Raw genomic sequence first — 18,014 nt, 5'->3', positions numbered from 1 at the left:
GGGGGACCCACGTATCCTCTTCGGGCTGTGCCCGGCCGGGCTCCATGGGTGAAAGCCCGGCCACCAGGCGCTCGCCAACGTGCCCCACCTCCAGGCCTGGCTCCAGAGTGGGGCCCCGGTGACCCGCGTCCGGGCGAGGGAACACTGTGTCCAATCAAAAGGCGGGCAATAAAGTTTTGTTTACAGTCATTTTGGTCTTTTTCATGACACTAAATATACTCCAGTTTGTGCTTTACACCTTCTGCTGGATGAGGGACAAATAAAGCAGAATAATCTCTGCAACCTGACTGTTTATTCCAACAACTGACCCATAAAATAAATGTTAATATTTGTTTGGATGTGAACAAATGGACAAAAACACAATTAATGGGAATAGAAGAAAGAACAAAAATAAGCAGCTCAACCAAGCATTAGATGGTTACAAAGATTCTTCATTAAGTCAAATTTGGTGTGTGGATAAATTCTTATATGTGCTTTATCCCTAATACAGGATTTATTTAAACCTCCTGAAGCCCTCAAAGGAGAGACAGACAAAGAGAGGTAGAAAAGTCCTTCTAACTTTAGGTCAACTTGACCCGAAGGCCACGGGAGGGTTAAAAAAATGACTTGACTTTATTTGGTTGCATGCTTGAAACAGTTCCAGCAGCGACAGGCCAGCCAAATATCTCTTTATGAAATACGCTTGAGGAGCTGGACCTCCTCCAGCTGGAAGAGGAGCTGTTGTATTGATGACTAACAACACTCTGGTTCTGCTGAGTAGACACTTTGAAGGGAGCTGAGTCGCTTGTTCCAGCTGTGGCTCGAACAATCCACTCAGAGAACCATTAAACAAAGTGAAGCATTTTAATTTTAGAGCCATTTTAGGGACGTTATAGAAGTTAGAGCGGAGACAGGAGGGTGTGGTTGAAGTTCACGTATACATGAGCAGTTTTTAAAGTAAGGTGTTTCTTCTTTCAACCTTTGAAATTAATAAAGAAATACAGTATTTTATTTTTCTTTAAAAATATCTGTTCTATAAAGGGCAAAAGGGCAGAATCCTCTAAACTCTCAATATTATGGCACAAAATATATTAATAAATGGACTAAATAAAGAAATGTTTCAGCTTCAGTATTATAAACTGAGTCTCCTTGACTCAAACGTGTCAAATCAGATCCGGTTCTGTCGATCCTGATTGTTCCCGTTTGGCTGACTGGATGCGTGTGAAGCGCAGAGCGACAGGTAAACAAACACGTGGAAAAACAACGATGAGGCAGAAAAACAGGTGGAGCTTTTGATGCTCTGCATTATCTTTTTTGACGGCTGTCCAGTGTCACATTCTTACGTAACAGGACTGAGGTCAGAGGTCGCAGCGGAGAGGAACGGCTGCTGTTTTTGAAGCTGATGATGGGATTAATTTAACCATTGTCTGAAGTGAAGCTCAGTTAGAAGTACTTCCAGCACAGTTGAAGTCCTTTCAGATGAGCTGATTTTTTTTTTCCCGAACACTCCTCTCAGTTGTGTAATTTAAAGTTTCCATTTGACAAACAAGCCGAGTCCAATGAGAGCAGCTTGCCGGGTCTCTTCAGGTCTTTATGTTCTGCGTCAGCAAACAGGACCAGGCGGGGCTGGAACCACAACCTGTCCAAAACAAACTGCCTCTGAACCCCAGGAGATCCAGCACCAACAAATAACCTGTTATTGGCTGTTCGACAGAATAAATGCTTGAGCCAAGCGGCAAGAATTTCAGTAAAACACTAAATAAAACGGAAAAAGGACAAAGAAAACTAAAAAAAGAAGGTACTTTCTTAGAAAATACAGTGTTACTGAGTGCTGAATGGCTCCTGAAATTTGAGCTGTTAAAGCTCAAAGAAGTAGAACAACGGCTAAAAGCAGCAAAATACTAGCTAAAAGGTAAAAGAAGTAAAACACCAGCTAGACATAATCATAACATAAAAGCCAAATGTAGCAAAAAAATCTGTCTTAAAGCAGCAAAACATTAGTTTTAAAAGTAACTTTAGGTCATCTAAAAGCTGAAAAAAAAAAAACGAGCTAAAAGCTAAATTTTGTAGAATGGTAGCTAAAAGGAGTGTAAACAGACAAAGACAGAGGCAGATTTCAACGAGAACAATGGTTTTGAAGGAAATAACATCTAATCTATTTTTATGGGAAGAATATCTGCAAGTACATGTAAAATATTTAGAAAAATATAAAAGTTACAGAAGCCAAATGTCAGAGCATCCATCTCATGGCTTAAATAACACAAAGTTTGCAGGAGTTGGATAAAAACAAGAAAACAGGGGTGTAAATCCTGGAGAAAAGGCAGAACAAGCAATATATGTGTTAGTACTATTACTGTTACTACTGCTGGTCATCCCTGTACTAATACTTCTTCTGATAGTTTGCTGAAAACAGTTTCACAGATCTCTGTTTTGTTTTGGGAATCTATGGGAAAACTAAAGTAAATAACATTTTGCAAGGGGGTTTCCTTATCCTCTACAGATCGATACACAACAAAAATAATGACTCGGTGAAGCGTCAACAAATTTCATTTTGTTAGAAATAATAGAAATCTGCTCTTTGCTTCTAAAACTAAGTTGTCAAGACTTTTTAAGCTATAATTTTTAATGTGAAGCTTTCTCTTGAGGGTAAATTTACCTGAGACGAGTAATGAGACACTGAGGACTTGAAGGAAACACATTTTCCAACATTTTCTGCCAGTAGTTTACTTGAAATATTGTTGAAACTAATTCTCTTGTTGTACTGATGAATGCTAAACCTTTACTTTTCACTACTAAAACAACAGCAGGCAGCTCAGATAAACAGGAAGTTTCAAAAACATGCAGAGAGATTTTAAGGCACTTCCTCTGTCATTTTGGACCACCTTCTTCTGGAGCCACCTGCAGGAGGTGGTGCTGCAATGTTCCAGCCCATTGCCGACCGGATGATGGCCTCGTCGGTTCAATCCCCAGCTGTGTCAACGAGCAGAGTGAGAAGAAAATCTCCAAACATGTTCATGCATATTACACATGAATGCTAATGTTACTACATGAGAAAAAATGGGACTCAGTGGAGGTTTTAAGGTCACACCCAGCATCACATGAGGTAAAACTTGTATTCATGGAATAATATGTTTGAATGAGCTTCAGTCTTGTTTAGACTTATTGAGAATTATTGACCAGATCGAAGACCTAAACCCTCGAAAACGAACAAGAAGGGAGGATGGAGCACCACGGTTTTGGCACTGCATTGTTGTGAAAAAAAAAACCCAGTAAATGCATACCAAGAACAATCATTTTTACATTACCCTTCAAGTCTAAAAAGCTGACTTCATGCAGGCAATTATCAGCGCACTGATCGTCAGTTCATGATTAAACTGCTAATTTAAGGAATTTATCAAAAAGTCCTTTTTTTGTCCTAAAATTCTCAACAAAAAAAAACCCCTTTCCTGATCGTTTATCTTCTGTACACACAGAGAAACAGAGAGCAGACCAAACTGGTCATCAGCCTCACGAACCTGCACGTATCAGTGGAACGTTACAGATAACACCAAATACGCACATTTTCAGGCAGCGTCAACAGATCGATACCTTTTACGTAATGAGCGGAGGGCTGAGGCCGTACAAATACCTGCAGGACGTAACCCTGGGTGTCACTGAACAGAATCCAAGCTTTCTGCTTGAGAACAAAAGACCCTTTTTACGGAGACGAGGCATCAGCAAGCCGACAGCTGAGGTTTTTGAAATTTCACAAAAACCTGCGACAGGAAGAAGACAAATAGAGACATTCTTATCAGATTGTTTTAGTGCAGGAGAGCTGCTGATTCTGCAAAAATGCAAGCTGTTCGTCAGTGTTCTGCTTGTTCGAGACGAGCTGCTGGAGGACTTCAACGCAGCCAAACAGACAATTTACTGCTGAGAAGAAGAGCAGCCTGTGTCCGCTCCCTCGGGTAAGTTCATGACGAACAGCACCTGGTTGATGCACAAGTGATTGACATTTTCTATGTGATTCTTTGACGTATCCATTCATTGTTCTCGACTGTAAAATCCTGATTGTATGTTCTGTTTGTTTCTGCTGCAGCTCTGAGTGCAGGAGACCCGGAGTCCAGAAACCTGGAGATCTGACAAACCATGCACACATGAGTTTAGCTTCTTTAAGTGTCGGCCACGGCCTTTGGGTGAGTCTCTCACAGCAGGCGACCTATGACAGAGAATCACCGCTGTGTTTAACATGCCCTTCAAACTGAAAACAGGAGTTAAAACAGAGGTTCTCCTTTTTCTTCTTAGCAAGTGGAGGATCTCTCACACAACTCGCTGCTCAGGAGAGCCGCCTCGGTGCTGACAGACAGCTCGAGCACTTTCCTCTCCCAGGCCACCTTGGCCCTCACCGATGCTCTGACAGACTATTCAAAGGTTGGGTTTTTACCTGCACGAGATACGTTCAGTAGAGGACACAAATAAGTGAAATTACTGCGAATTATTAAGTTAATGTCTTTGAAAAATGAAGAATGACTGTCCACTGTCCACTTCAGGCTGTGCACTCACGCATCACCTTCCAGAGGAAATACCTGGCCTCACTGGGAAAGATGAACCCAGCAGAGGAGGAATCACTCCAGCAGGTCATCAGCGACTGGCGTGCAGAGGTGAGTGCGCATTGAACAAAGTTGGTGATGTTTTGATTAGTCTTATTTGTTCATCTATTGTCTTAAACGTACCTATTTTCTGCCCCCTGACAGGCTGCTGAGAGACTGAATGAATGCAAACACTACGAGTCAACCTGGATCAACGCCGTCAACATGTCTAAGATGGCAGCTGAGGCAGCATACGCCTCCGGTGAGTCACTTCTCTCATTCATTCGCTCGGACTGAATACTAGTTTGTGTAATTAGAAACGGCCTGATTATTTCTTTGCTTTAAAAAGTGCATTTGTGTGTTTTTCAGGAGCCCTCCAGGCGTCCATCTTGGTTCGGACAAACGTTCAGGTGGCTCAGTCGCAGGTGGAGGATGCAAGGAAACGGTCAGCGGAGGCCGACAAGAAACTGGCCGAAACCAAAGTGGAGGAGATCCAGAGGATGGCGGAGTACACCGCTTTTCTAGGGGACGGGGACGAGCACGAGGTGCACGAGGCTTATCTACGAGAGGACTGAGGCAAACAGAGAGAGATGCGGGAAACTACGTCAAAGTGCAATTGATTTTCTGTGACAACTTTGATCTACTCAGAGACTGTTGTTCCACTTCTGTTTTGAGCCTGTAACATTCCATAAAAGCTGTTTGCAACACAAAAAAATAGCAAATTTTTCAAATGAAACGACCAAATAGCACTTTAAGATCATTAAAAAACTGCATCAGTATTTAAGTTTGTTAGTTGAATTATTAAATGTCGGCTTTTTTGTTGCCTAACAAGAAGAAGACTGTGATGTTTTTCTGTAACACAAAGAATTTATTACTATTCTATGTATTGTTTTTTTCACTGGTTGTACAAAATAATAATAAAAATCTAAAAAGAAAAATGAATCTGTGATTTTTAGGTGCATAAAGTGGAAAAATATATTTTTAACATTGTCTTTAAATGTTAATATTGTTGTCTTCTTAGAGATAATACTGACTCCTAATAACTATAATAATCTGGGTTTGAAGACTAAAATAAATATATAAATATATATTTGTTGTGACAGGGTTAAACAAAAATTCACATATAATTACAAATAAAAGAAGTTTACAAGAAAGATTGAATATTTGAGAAATGCTGTCTGATTTTGTTTATCATCATATCCCAATTTAAAAAACCACAATCTGAAACAATTACACACTGAAAATGCATTAATTGTAGCTTATTTGATTTCAATACATAGACACGACTAAAACAAGCTGTTTGATTTATTTTTTTAAATCTTTTTATATCAAACAAAAACAGATAATATAATGGAAAATGATTGGAGAGCCTAATTATTGATTTGGAGATTCTGTTTAGAATTTCAAATTCGATATTTCTGATAATTAATAAATATTTTGAGCAGGTTTGTGCTCACAGAGGCATGAAGATGCTGTTCACGTTCTCATCTGATGTCTAAGAATAAACACTTCAGTGATTAAATAAAAATATATTTGACAGATTCTAAAAAATATATCAGTTCAGGTAAGAAACACTACTCTCCTTATAGTTTTACAGACTGTCCTAAATTAAGCAAACAAGAACAACAATTAAAAAAATCAATATTAGGTTAAAAAATACTTTCAGAGATACATTTTATTACAGCAAATTTAAACATGAAAACCATAATTTTCAATATATTTTTAATAGATTATGTAGTCCAACAGTAAACAAGTCAAATGTGTGTTTTTAACAGTCGAATTGTTCAGTTTTTTCTTTTAGTTAAATTAAAGCAGGTCTGATTTTTTAGTGCAAGAAAAAACGTCTCATCCCGGAGTCCATAAATGAGAGGACTCAGACACCTCGGAGCGAGACTAAACGTGATGTAGTTAAAGTATCTGACATGTACAAATAACTCTAAACTAATCTGAAGCACCGCAGCTTCGATGAACGGGCACCACAGCTGGATGAGGCAGAGCAGCAGCTGGAAAGCATGAAGGAGCACCGTGCGGAGCCCTTTCTGAGTCGACAGCTTATTCTCCGCAGACGCAGCTTTGGCCACTTTCATGATCCTCTCGTAGCAAAAAACAATGACGATGCACATGATTAGGAAGTAAACCTGACTCACAGCAGACCTGAGGTGGTGCTGCCATGTCTGAAAGAAGAACCATTCCACTGAACAGATCATGTTTTGTTTGTAGAAGCTGAGCGAGGCCGATGCAAAAAACGAGATGAAAATGACCAGGCAGGGACCAGAGCTGATGCCGTGAATGATGAGAACGAAGAACATAACTCTGCGTGTGGAGCACAGCTCTGCGTGGTGCAGGGGCATGCAAATGGCCACGTAGCGCTCCAGAGTCATAGCGGTCAGAGTCACCGGTGTGACATGAACATAGATTAATATAACAACAGAAATAATGGTGCACAACCAGACATGCATAGTCAACTGAAAATAGCTTAAGATGAGCAGAACATCGGATACAATTAGCACCAAACTGTCTGACAGTAACATCACAGCGAATAAAATGTAGCGAGCACTCGCGTGAAAGCATTCCTGCTTAAAAAAGGTGACAATGAGCAACATGTTGACCCACAGAAAAATAATAACCAAGATCTGCACAATAACCACCTGGAGGTTGACCTGTCGAGGCATGAGACCACCAGCCAGAGAGATGTTATCTGCCATTTATCTGCCTAAACAAACAAAACTGACCAAAGGCTCCAAAAAATAAGTATCTGTGTCATTGTCAAACCAAAGCAGTCGTTCTTTCCACAAGATAAACTAAAAGAAGTCTGTGCAGGACAGCTTTAAATATAAGATGTCTCAGAGCAGCAACGAATGACGGTGTACTCTCCAGTGTCATCATCATCATCACTTGTTTGTTCCCTGCAATGGTTGTTCATTGGGGATTGGGAAGAAGACAAAACAAAAAGTAAATACTAATAGTAATATCTGGGTGTTTTAGTCAATATTTTGACCCCCTGCACACTCAGACACAATCATCTAAAGCCAGTCAAATATAAAACCTGCAGTTCTTCATGGAACCCCACTTTAGAAAGGCCTTGTGATATTTCTCTCAATATAAATCATAATTCATACAGATAAATCTTGGAATTTGACAGCTATGCATAAATCAGCATCATCTTGCAATAACTAGCATGCATTCAAACCCAGATCAGCTGCTGCAAAACAAAATTAACAAATTAAAAAGTAGCATTCTTTGAATGCGTACCGCACATAACCCTGCATCCCAAAGTTTTAAACAAACATCTTGCATGATTTGGTAGCGCAGAGTATTTGGTAAATCCTCTCCAGACTCAACTATGACACCCCCACAATATTCAGAGGCTTCAGTGTCTCAGGATGAACCTCATTTATTCCTGGTGCTTTTTACCTACCTAGGTGAGTCTTTTGCCAAGGTAAAAGACTCACCTTCCCCTGCGTCCTCAGACTTTGCCTCCTCAAAAGTAGATAAAGTGGCCAGATTAAGGACATCTTCAAAGTGCTTCTTCCACTACCTGAATATATTCCCAAACCAAATACAGCCTGGGACAGGGCCTGCTTTCTTTTTATGAGTCACGAAACGATGTGGTAGAACCTCCTTAAGGCCAGCTGAAAGTCCTTCTCCATGTCCTCTCCAAATCCCCCCCATGCCTGAGTTTTTGGTATTATAGAAGTCACAGTCATTTTGGCCATCGTATTCTCAGGCAGTCAAGCCCTTAAGGCCTCTTTCTTCACCTTTATGGTTTCCAGGACCACATGTCCAACCAACGAATCCTCTAGCTGCCACCACATCAGACACCAGTGACCTTCTGGCCAGAACTCCTGGAAGCTACATTTGAAATAGAGATCCGGAACATGGCCCACTGGGATTCCATGTCCCATACCTCCCCCAGGACATTTGTAAAACTCTCCCGGAGTGTGAGTCACAGATCAGACAGACACGGGTCTCTGCCAAAAGTTCTCAGTTCATCCTGACTATTTGTTTGGGTCTGACAGCTTCTCCAGCCACTGTGTCCAACTCTCCATCAGCTGGTGATCAGTTGGCTCATGTAAATACCACTCAAAGAATAATTAATGGGACGTACAGATAAGATTCTGCCTCAGATTGTGCACCATTCATCCATAAAGGGCGAGAGGTGGGGGACACAAGTCCATCACGAGGACACATAGAGACAAATGAGCTGCCAGATTGACAAAAGTCTCAGAGAAACCATGTTAACCCACAAATAAACTGATCAAATAAAAACAATACAAAATGGATTAAACTGGTCTGTTTGTATTAGTTCTGATGTTTTAGGGTTGCTTAAAACAAATGATAAATGCAAAATATAGTAAATATCAAAACACTTTATTTCCCCATTTCACGTTGTTTTTGTCCTTCAGTAAACTGTGGATGGTTATCCCACCCTAACCCTCTCAGCTCTGATTTAAAGAAAATCATTTAAATTTATTTTTTTAACAAAACCTTTGCCCAGTTGCACTTAAACTACAAAACAATTTTTTTGCATGCAATAGAATACTATATTTTACATTTTCTACTCTGTAAACAAAAAAATGAAGTCTTGTTTTGTTGTTTTAAATGGCCAAGTTATTCAAAGATCGACTGCAATTTATTAAGCAATACAAGAGGAGTCATTTTTATTTTAGTCATTTCTGAAAATGTTTTTTTTTTTACCTTATGGTAATTTTTTTATTCAAGCCACAGAGAGCGTTGTACCTAACTGCCTGAAAAAATAAATTGTCTCTGAGGCCATAGATGAGAGGGCTCAGGCATCTAGGAGCGAGATTAAAAGCGATGTAATTAAAGTACCTGATATTTTTAAACAATGTTAAATCAATTTGCAGCACGGCCGCTTCAATGAAGGGGCACAACAGCTGGGTGAGACAGAGAAGCAGCTGGAAGGAATGAAGAATCACTGTTCTCAGCCCCTTCCATGTTGCCTTTTTATTCTCTCCGGATGCAGCTTTGGCCACTTTCAGTATCTTTATGTAGGAGAAGACAATAAGAATACACATAATCAAGAAGTAAAACTGGCTTGTAGCTGATCTCAGATGACCCTGCCATGTGTACAAGATGAACATCTCCACAGAGCATACCCTGCCTGTGGTGTAGAAGGTGTGGGGGGCTAAAGCAAAGAGAATAGATGTGGTAAAAATGCAGGGAACAGAGCTGAAGCAGTGAATGAGGAGGATGAGGTGCAGGGTGGTGCGCATGGTGCACAGCTCTGCGTGGCACAAGGGGATGCAAATTGCCACGTAGCGCTCCAGGACCATCGCTGTGAGAGTGAAAGGTGTGACAAACGTGTACACGGAAGAGACAACGTAGATAATAAGACACAACCACATCTGTAAAGTAAAACTGAAGTAGGTTAAAATAAGCAGCATATCTGTTATGATTAGATACAGGCAATCAGAAAAAAGTGTAACAGCAAATAAGATGTAGCGCATGACCGTGTAAAAGTACTCCTTCATGACAAAAGTTAGGATCAAAAAGACATTTATGCAGAGAAAAACACATACAAAAACCTGAACCAAAATGATTCGATAATTTAGTGCTCTAACAAATGATCCAACAATCTCTGTGCCATTAGGTGCCATGTATTTAAAGGGTTTGGAAGCAGCAAAAACATGAATAAAAACAGATCAAGGTTTAACAGTTTAACTGTTTCTTCATGGACAGCACTGTCTGAACAGAGCTCCAAAATATTTCACCAAAATGCACAAGAGACCCAGTTAACCCAACCATCAGTGTCTTTACTGATTTCTCTGCAGCCATCTGAGAGAAGCCTGTGTGTAAACTCTTTATATAGTTACTCAAAGACATGAGGGACGTCATGTGAAAACATACTAAACACAGTGTCTTAGTTATGTTAAACAGGCTTTGGAGTCGATACTGAAGTTAATGCACTCTACTGGTGATGTGCATTATTATACACATAAATATTGCCAATAAATCTTTTAGAATGAGTTTTTGGTGTTGATTCTCAGTCATGCAGGACATGGCAATCCTAAAAGGTGGATAGAAGACAGCCAGACTTGCTGTTATGTTTTTAAACAGATGTCCCATCTCATCTGAAAATCACTGTTTTCGAATATCAGCATAGAGACAATCAACCTTTTATGCTCTCACTCACACCTAGAAACAATTTTGGAGTTTCCAGTTAACCTAACATGCATGTTTTTAGTCAGTGGGAGAAAACTGGGCAACCCAGAGAAACCCCACATATGCACAACAAGAACATTCAAACTCCACCAAGAAAGGCCGGGAGGAGAACCTGCGACTTTCTTCCTGATGGACAACAGCTGTAACCGCTGCTCCACCATGCTGCCAGATTGTGCACCATTTGGGCAGCAGTGGCTCAGAAGGTAAGGGTTTGTCCTGTAACCAGGAGATCTCAGCCATTGTGTCCTTGGGTAAGACACTTCACCCGCTTTACCTACTGCTGGTGGTCAGAGGGCTCAGTGGCGCCAGAGTAATGGCAGCCTGTGGCTACAATGTACCTTACCACCATTAGTGGGTGGATGAACAAGTGAATGACTGATTGTAGTGTAAAGTGCTTTGGGATCCTTGAACTTGATAAAGGGTTAGATAACCCAAGTACAAAAGTGCAAGCCATTTACCATTTATTACAAATAAGCTGCCAGATTGATTAAAGTCTCAGGAGGAACCATTTTAACTCTCAAATAAACTGATCAGTTAAAACGATACAAATTAAACTGGCCTGTTTTTATTCGTTCTGATGTTTTAGGGTTGCTTAAAACAAAAGATAAATGCAAAATATTTTAAACGTAAAAAAGCACAACACTTTTATTTTTCATTTCACGTTGTTTTTCTCCTTCAGTAAACTGTGGTTGGGCGTCCAACCCTAACCCTCTCAGCTCTGATTTAAAGAAAAACATTTTAATCTGGGATCTTTAAAATGTAAATTTGTCCAGATGCTCAAAACATTTTGCATGCAGTAGAATATTATATTTTTAATTTTCTGCTCTGTAAACACTAAAATAAAGTCTTTTCTTGGTTTTAAATAGCCAAGTTATTCAAGACTTGACTGGAATCTGATAAACAAAATAAGTGGAGTTATTTTCATAGAAGAAAACATCAGTTTTGACATGCTAAAACTATGATACCATTTACTTTGGAGGACCTAAATTGAAAAGAACATATTTCTTTATTCAAACATGTAAATTGCAATAGCTGTAACAATAAAGCATTTGAAGTAAATAATTTAAATAAAGTAAATAATGTTTTCCCACAAAACACTGTGAGGAAAGCTGTGTTTGACAAAAGTCCAGCAGTGTGTAAATCTGTAGGACGGAGGTGTTTTAAGTTGCCTGTCAGGAAAAAGTGGCCTTTAAAGGATAAGGGCACATAATGAAGTTAGCAGCAGCATTAATATTGACACAAACATCTAATATTTTCACTTTTTTATGAGCATTGACATTGTGAAAAGAGATATGTTATGGACAAAGACAAACTGATTTTTTTTTTAACCTTATGGTATTTTTTTTGTACAAGCCACAGAGTGCGTTGTGCTTAACGGCCTGAAAAAATAAATCATCTCTGAGACCATAGATGAGAGGGCTCAGACATCTAGGAGCGAGATTAAAAGCGATGTAATTAAAGTACCTGATATTTTTAAACAATGTTAAATCAATTTGCAGCACGGCCGCTTCAATGAAGGGGCACAACAGCTGGGTGAGACAGAGAAGCAGCTGGAAGGAATGAAGAATCACTGTTCTCAGCCCCTTCCATGTTGCCTTTTTATTCTCTCCGGATGCAGCTTTGGCCACTTTCAGTATCTTTATGTAGGAGAAGACAATAAGAATACACATAATCAAGAAGTAAAACTGGCTTGTAGCTGATCTCAGATGACCCTGCCATGTGTACAAGATGAACATCTCCACAGAGCATACCCTGCCTGTGGTGTAGAAGGTGTGGGGGGCTAAAGCAAAGAGAATAGATGTGGTAAAAATGCAGGGAACAGAGCTGAAGCAGTGAATGAGGAGGATGAGGTGCAGGGTGGTGCGCATGGTGCACAGCTCTGCGTGGCACAAGGGGATGCAAATTGCCACGTAGCGCTCCAGGACCATCGCTGTGAGAGTGAAAGGTGTGACAAACGTGTACACGGAAGAGACAACGTAGATAATAAGACACAACCACATCTGTAAAGTAAAACTGAAGTAGGTTAAAATAAGCAGCATATCTGTTATGATTAGATACAGGCAATCAGAAAAAAGTGTAACAGCAAATAAGATGTAGCGCATGACCGTGTAAAAGTACTCCTTCATGACAAAAGTTAGGATCAAAAAGACATTTATGCAGAGAAAAACACATACAAAAACCTGAACCAAAATGATTCGATAATTTAGTGCTCTAACAAATGATCCAACAATCTCTGTGCCATTAGGTGCCATGTATTTAAAGGGTTTGGAAGCAGCAAAAACATGAATAAAAACAGATCAAGGTTTAACAGTTTAACTGTTTCTTCATGGACAGCACTGTCTGAACAGAGCTCCAAAATATTTCACCAAAATGCACAAGAGACCCAGTTAACCCAACCATCAGTGTCTTTACTGATTTCTCTGCAGCCATCTGAGAGAAGCCTGTGTGTAAACTCTTTATATAGTTACTCAAAGACATGAGGGACGTCATGTGAAAACATACTAAACACAGTGTCTTAGTTATGTTAAACAGGCTTTGGAGTCTGTAGATACTGAAGTTAATGCACTCTACTGGGATGTACAATATAATCAACATAAATATTGTCAATAAATCTTTTAGAATGAGTATTTGGTGTTTGGTGGATAGAGGACAACTGGACTCATCACTACTAGATGTTATCAACAGTTCCTGCTTCCAGCTCCTCACACACCACCTGCCTTCCATTAGTAATCAGCTATAAAGGGGGGCCCGGGTTATGCCCATGTTGATAGAGGGGCTTTGGAGGCTGGGGGCGTTGGGAGGCCGGTGTGGTGCCTGGGTTCCTGGCTGGGCTGGCAGATCTCTGGGTCTGGGGCTCCTGGCGGTGGGCTTGGTATCCTTGGCTGGATTGGGTTCTCCTGGACAGCTCCCACTGAGGGGGCGGTTGCTATGTTGGGGCTCCCGCTTGGAATCTTTGGGGATCCCCTGTAGTCCCCTGACCTTTATTGGTGTTGGACTGGTTTGATCGTCAGTGGGTCAGGAGGGGGCCAGTGGTGGAGTTGGCCCCAGGAGGGTTCGTGCCGGAACCTTGAAGCCCATCCCCTTCCCCCCAGCATAGGCAACACAACTCATCAGTAGGACCTTGATGTGTGGGGTGGAGGCGTGGAGAAGCTCCAGTCAGCCCCCACCCCCCGTCCCCCTCCATGTTTGAGCCTGTCCTGCACCTCAGTTTTAATGCATTAGAGACACTTAAAGCTCTGGGGTTGGGGAGGGTCCTGCTGTCTGCAAGCAGTGGGGCCTTGTTCACCCCTCCCACAACTGCATTTTAATGCAGACTCACTGCAACACTTCACACTACCTCAGACATGCATGCAAACACCATGAGGGAGGGCCTGGCCTGGCACCTGTGCTGGTTGGGCGGGGGGCGGCCAGGGTCTCTGATGACGTGGTGGGGGGCTGCTGGCAGGTTGCTGCCCTCTTGGTGTAGGGTTGTTCGTGTTGGTGCTTGGGCCATGTCCTGGAATGGTGGGCTCCCAGTGGGTGTCGGCTCGGCCAGGGTCCCGGGGAGTGGCATGGTTGGGTTGGGGGGGCCGGTGCCTGTTCCTCTTTGTCCTGGGGGCTGCTGGCCCTGTGCTTCGCTGACGACCTACCTCTGTGGGGACGTGCAGCTGCCTTGGGGAGGTGCCGGGTGTCTGTTTGCCTGGTGCTGCTGCGGCCCTCTAGGGCCGGATCCCCCTGTCCTTCCTGCTCTGGGGTGCTGTAGATGGTGGGCCTTCTTCTGTTCATGACATTCTTCAAACTATGCATCTCCAGGTGGTATACTCGCACATATACACCCACATAAAATGAACACACTTTTTACACAGTCTGTCTATCTGAATTTCTGCTTGACAAACGCTTCAAACAATTTAGAATAAATTAGTTGAAAAGATGATTTTGTTCATGAATCATGAAGCGAGAAACAATGCAAAGAAATTCTAAATTTAAATGTTTTTGTCTAATAGAGGCCTCGTCTTTTACATTCAAGGATAGCAAGTTCACCAGTACAAATGCTTAAAAAGGAGGAAAAAATACTTTTTTTTTTTAAAATAAAAAGCTCTATTTTGATAGTTTGTCTCAAGTGTCAGACTGGAGGCAGTATGTTTGAGTATAAATGCTGAGGTGGTGGTACAACATCAAGAGGTATTTTTGACCAAGCCTGAAAAATATGTTGCAAATTTTTACTTTCTGAGTTTCTTTCAAATCTGTCCAGTGGTTTGTGAGATATTTTGCTAACAGACAGACACTTAAACAGGTGATTACATATTTGCCCACCTTTTATGGCAGAGGGTGATAATAACATTACAATGTAATGGAACGTAATAACCATTGGCACAATGAATAAGTCAAAACAGGTCAATAAGTAAATGTGTGAACCTCTGATTTATTCCTGGTTATGATTACTGAACTCTAACCCTTATGGGACAAATTATTAAAAAATACATAAAACATATTTGCTTATGTGAGCGAGCCTCAGTCAGTAAAGATGACGTCTCTACAGCTGTTAATGTTGCAACGAACATTTACGTCCCACTTGAAACGACCTTTGACCTTTCACATGGATCCGGTTTCAGACAAGTTTTCAGATTTTGCTGAAACCTGTTGTGTGCCTGAAACTTCAGCCGGTGTGTATCAGGACGTGTGTTTTGCAATAATTTTGCAATGTTTGTTGTTGTTGCCCCTTTTGAGCACCCGGAGAGTGAACACAGATGGGTTGAGGGAATATTGTTCCGATGCTTTCAGTTTGTTTTTCCTTGGAGCAGTGACGCGGATGAGTTAATTATCCCAATTCTCTCCTGACGAATGAACTCCTGTGGAACTCATTAAACGCTATTATTTATTAATACAACATTCCCTGTTGACTTTGGCTCTAAGTGAGGACAGAAAACTCAATGGGTAAAACAGTTTTAGCTGGAAAATTGTCTTTTTCTTTCACAGTTTTGAGCAAAACTATGAAAACCGTGCATGCCAATGAAAGGCGAAGGCAGATAATAACATTTTCCTTGTGTCTTTTTGTGCAAAAACAACATGAACCACTAGAAAAAGTAATCTTTGGAGCTACTCAAACCTATTTAAGATTGTTATCACAGCTGTTCAACAGAAATGGCTATAACTAAGTCAGTTTTACACATATTGGGCTAATATTTCATGTGGTAGTAGCTGAGACTCTTCCACAACACACGCTCTGAGTGTGACATCTCGTAATGTTGCACGAGATTGTGCACAACGCTGTTTTCAAAGTTTGACTAACTCCATAATTTCTTAAAATAAGATGATCTCAATCTAAAACTTGGTATGTATTTCAGCAAGGAATCTCACGCGTACATCTAATAATCTTTCATCAACCGCCTGCTACAGTGTAAAAGATGAGCTTTTATATTTTATATCAAATAATTGTGCCACCAAAACAATATTTAACACATTCTTTTGTCCTATAATATGTTTAGTGCGAGTGCTCAGTATCGAACGAAGCAGAATAACAGTCTGACTTCATGATATTTATGTGTTTATGGCAGCAAAATAAAATAAAATGAACACAATAAATCCTAGTGATGCACAGCTTCACGTGCAAACTATGATCAAGCAGTGAAAAAAAGCCAGGAACAGAGATTAAATGCAAAACTTATGTGGGAATGCAAAAAGAGATAGAATTATTAGGTGGATTTATTAACCAAGCTTATGCTGGAGGAACGAAAGAGTTAACAGCAAATTCTACCTATTGACAAATTGTAGCTTTACATAATGATTTAAAATAGACTTTGTTGTCAAAGGGAGAGTTTCTGTTAATTTGGCAAACACGGGGGGCTTCTGATGCAAACCAAAACCTTGCACAAGACTGTTTTCTGAACTCTGCTCTTGCTGGATTTAGGACACCTGCTGGTGTAGCTTCTCGGTCAAACGGAATCGGAGGCGAGAGGACTTTTTATTGTTCCAGAAGAGTTTTAGACTAGAATCTGTTGTTCATCCAACGGTTACATTCTGCAGGTTTCAGTAAAATGTGGATCATGAGATATTTTGGTAACAGAGACATAAACACACACGTGCATGCACACGACACACACACAGAGGGCTAAATATGGCCTGTTTTTTGCCTTTCTGTGTGTAAATAAATAAGAATGTGTCACAGAAACCACAGTGATTACAGTGTTTAGGTTTAAAATTGCTGCATCATTCCACTTTGAATTATTTATGCCACTTTCAAAACACAACAACTGGGACAGGGATGAACTGAAAGCAGCTTGCCAGCTCACATGCACGAGTAATCGCTTCTAAATTTTATTAATCGCTGTAAGTATTTATTTATAAGTGTGATTTCTGCCACTTCTGTAGTTTTTAAGCCGGTTTAAGTGAACTGGAATATAATGTGCCATTTTCCCCCCGAGCAGCTAATTTGCTCGGCCTTGTTGTCAGTGACACGTTCATCTGATCTGTCCTCTCTCAGACTGCGGAGGAAATGCAGAAAGCCAGAGTTTGGGGTAAAACATGTCTGACGAGCTGCTTCCACAGGAGAAATCTGTTAACGTTTGCGAGCCTGGCGGGCGTCATCACCGGTAAGTGGGCGTTCAATTAAGGAAACGACGTCTAAACACAAACTGAACCGGATCTGTCAAAGGCTAATGCGGTTTGTTAAAGGCTAACTAAGCTATTACTGTTATAAACTAACCCTGTACTTTGTAAGCTAACACTACATTGCAAACTAACGCGGTGTTACAAGCTAGCGATGTGCGGATCGATACTGAAAGATCGATACACCCGATACCAAACTTTACTCTCTAAAAGTGATTCTTAAACAAAAATATCGATACTTTGATACTTCAGTCATTTCAGGAAATGCATATCAATCGCACGAACACAGTGGAAAGTAACTAAACTATTGAGATCTTGTCTAATTGATACGCGGTTGGTGGGAACTACTTTTTCTTCCGCCCAGCTAAGTGCGTGATGCGCAGGCGCAGCAGACAACCACAGACCAGTTTGTTTATTTGTTTGTTTTTGTCGTTTTTTTATCGTTAACGTTGAATTGTGAAGTTGGAAACGTGACTTTAGCTCTGACTTTATAAAACCTGGTTAAACAGCAACATATATTGGACTGAATTGGCTTTGATAAAGCACTCTGGTTAATGAAGCCTAATTATAACTAGAGAAGTTGCATTTCCTGCGAAAATGCAGTGTGAATGCTTTTTTTGCTGAATGATTTTGCTGAAAGCGGCTGAAGATATGCTGAATAGCTGAAGTTTAATGAAGATGCAAAAAGTGGAACAG

At 40.7% G+C, this 18,014-nt stretch overlaps 5 protein-coding genes across 6 annotated transcripts in view; 2 read left to right on the top strand and 3 right to left on the bottom strand.

The window, feature by feature from the left end:
• Window positions 1-3,621: 3,621 nt before the first annotated feature.
• LOC108235940 (diablo homolog, mitochondrial-like) lies at window positions 3,622-5,485 on the top strand. The gene is made up of 6 exons (XM_017416281.3): window positions 3,622-3,926; window positions 4,058-4,154; window positions 4,264-4,389; window positions 4,509-4,619; window positions 4,713-4,809; window positions 4,917-5,485. Exons 1-6 carry the CDS (start codon window positions 3,811-3,813, stop codon window positions 5,120-5,122), a joined length of 753 nt encoding a protein of 250 aa, XP_017271770.1. The 5' UTR covers window positions 3,622-3,810; the 3' UTR covers window positions 5,123-5,485.
• An 808-nt stretch (window positions 5,486-6,293) lies between these two features.
• On the bottom strand, window positions 6,294-7,318 carry LOC108235954 (odorant receptor 131-2-like). The gene has a single exon (XM_017416298.3). The coding sequence runs from the start codon at window positions 7,250-7,252 to the stop codon at window positions 6,332-6,334; it is 921 nt and encodes a 306-aa protein (XP_017271787.1). The 5' UTR covers window positions 7,253-7,318; the 3' UTR covers window positions 6,294-6,331.
• A 1,728-nt stretch (window positions 7,319-9,046) lies between these two features.
• LOC108235994 (odorant receptor 131-2-like) lies at window positions 9,047-10,247 on the bottom strand. Its single transcript, XM_017416366.2, has one exon. The coding sequence runs from the start codon at window positions 10,166-10,168 to the stop codon at window positions 9,242-9,244; it is 927 nt and encodes a 308-aa protein (XP_017271855.2). The 5' UTR covers window positions 10,169-10,247; the 3' UTR covers window positions 9,047-9,241.
• Window positions 10,248-10,696: 449 nt separating this feature from the next.
• LOC108235953 (odorant receptor 131-2-like) lies at window positions 10,697-13,064 on the bottom strand. The gene is made up of 2 exons (XM_017416297.2): window positions 12,063-13,064; window positions 10,697-10,706 (listed from the first exon to the last, which is right to left on the bottom strand). The coding sequence occupies exons 1-2, from the start codon at window positions 12,983-12,985 to the stop codon at window positions 10,697-10,699; spliced, it is 933 nt and encodes a 310-aa protein (XP_017271786.1). The 5' UTR covers window positions 12,986-13,064.
• A 1,310-nt stretch (window positions 13,065-14,374) lies between these two features.
• Window positions 14,375-18,014, top strand: part of LOC108235985 (excitatory amino acid transporter 3) — an 18,117-nt gene continuing 14,477 nt past the window's right edge. Inside the window, exons 1-2 of one of the 2 annotated variants that reach the window (XM_017416354.3) lie at window positions 14,375-14,525; window positions 17,194-17,302. In XM_017416354.3, coding sequence (XP_017271843.1) covers window positions 14,514-14,525; window positions 17,194-17,302 — 121 coding nt within the window. In that variant the 5' untranslated portion in view covers window positions 14,375-14,513. Of the gene's footprint in view, window positions 14,526-16,905; window positions 17,040-17,193; window positions 17,303-18,014 lie in introns of those variants that run through there. The other variant, XM_025005983.2, reaches the window with a different exon arrangement.

The sequence above is a fragment of the Kryptolebias marmoratus genome, linkage group LG2 (assembly GCF_001649575.2).
Source record: "Kryptolebias marmoratus isolate JLee-2015 linkage group LG2, ASM164957v2, whole genome shotgun sequence".
Lineage (NCBI taxonomy): Eukaryota > Metazoa > Chordata > Actinopteri > Cyprinodontiformes > Rivulidae > Kryptolebias > Kryptolebias marmoratus.
Note: the sequence above shows the minus strand (reverse complement) of the source record. Positions and strands in the feature narration are given on the sequence as shown.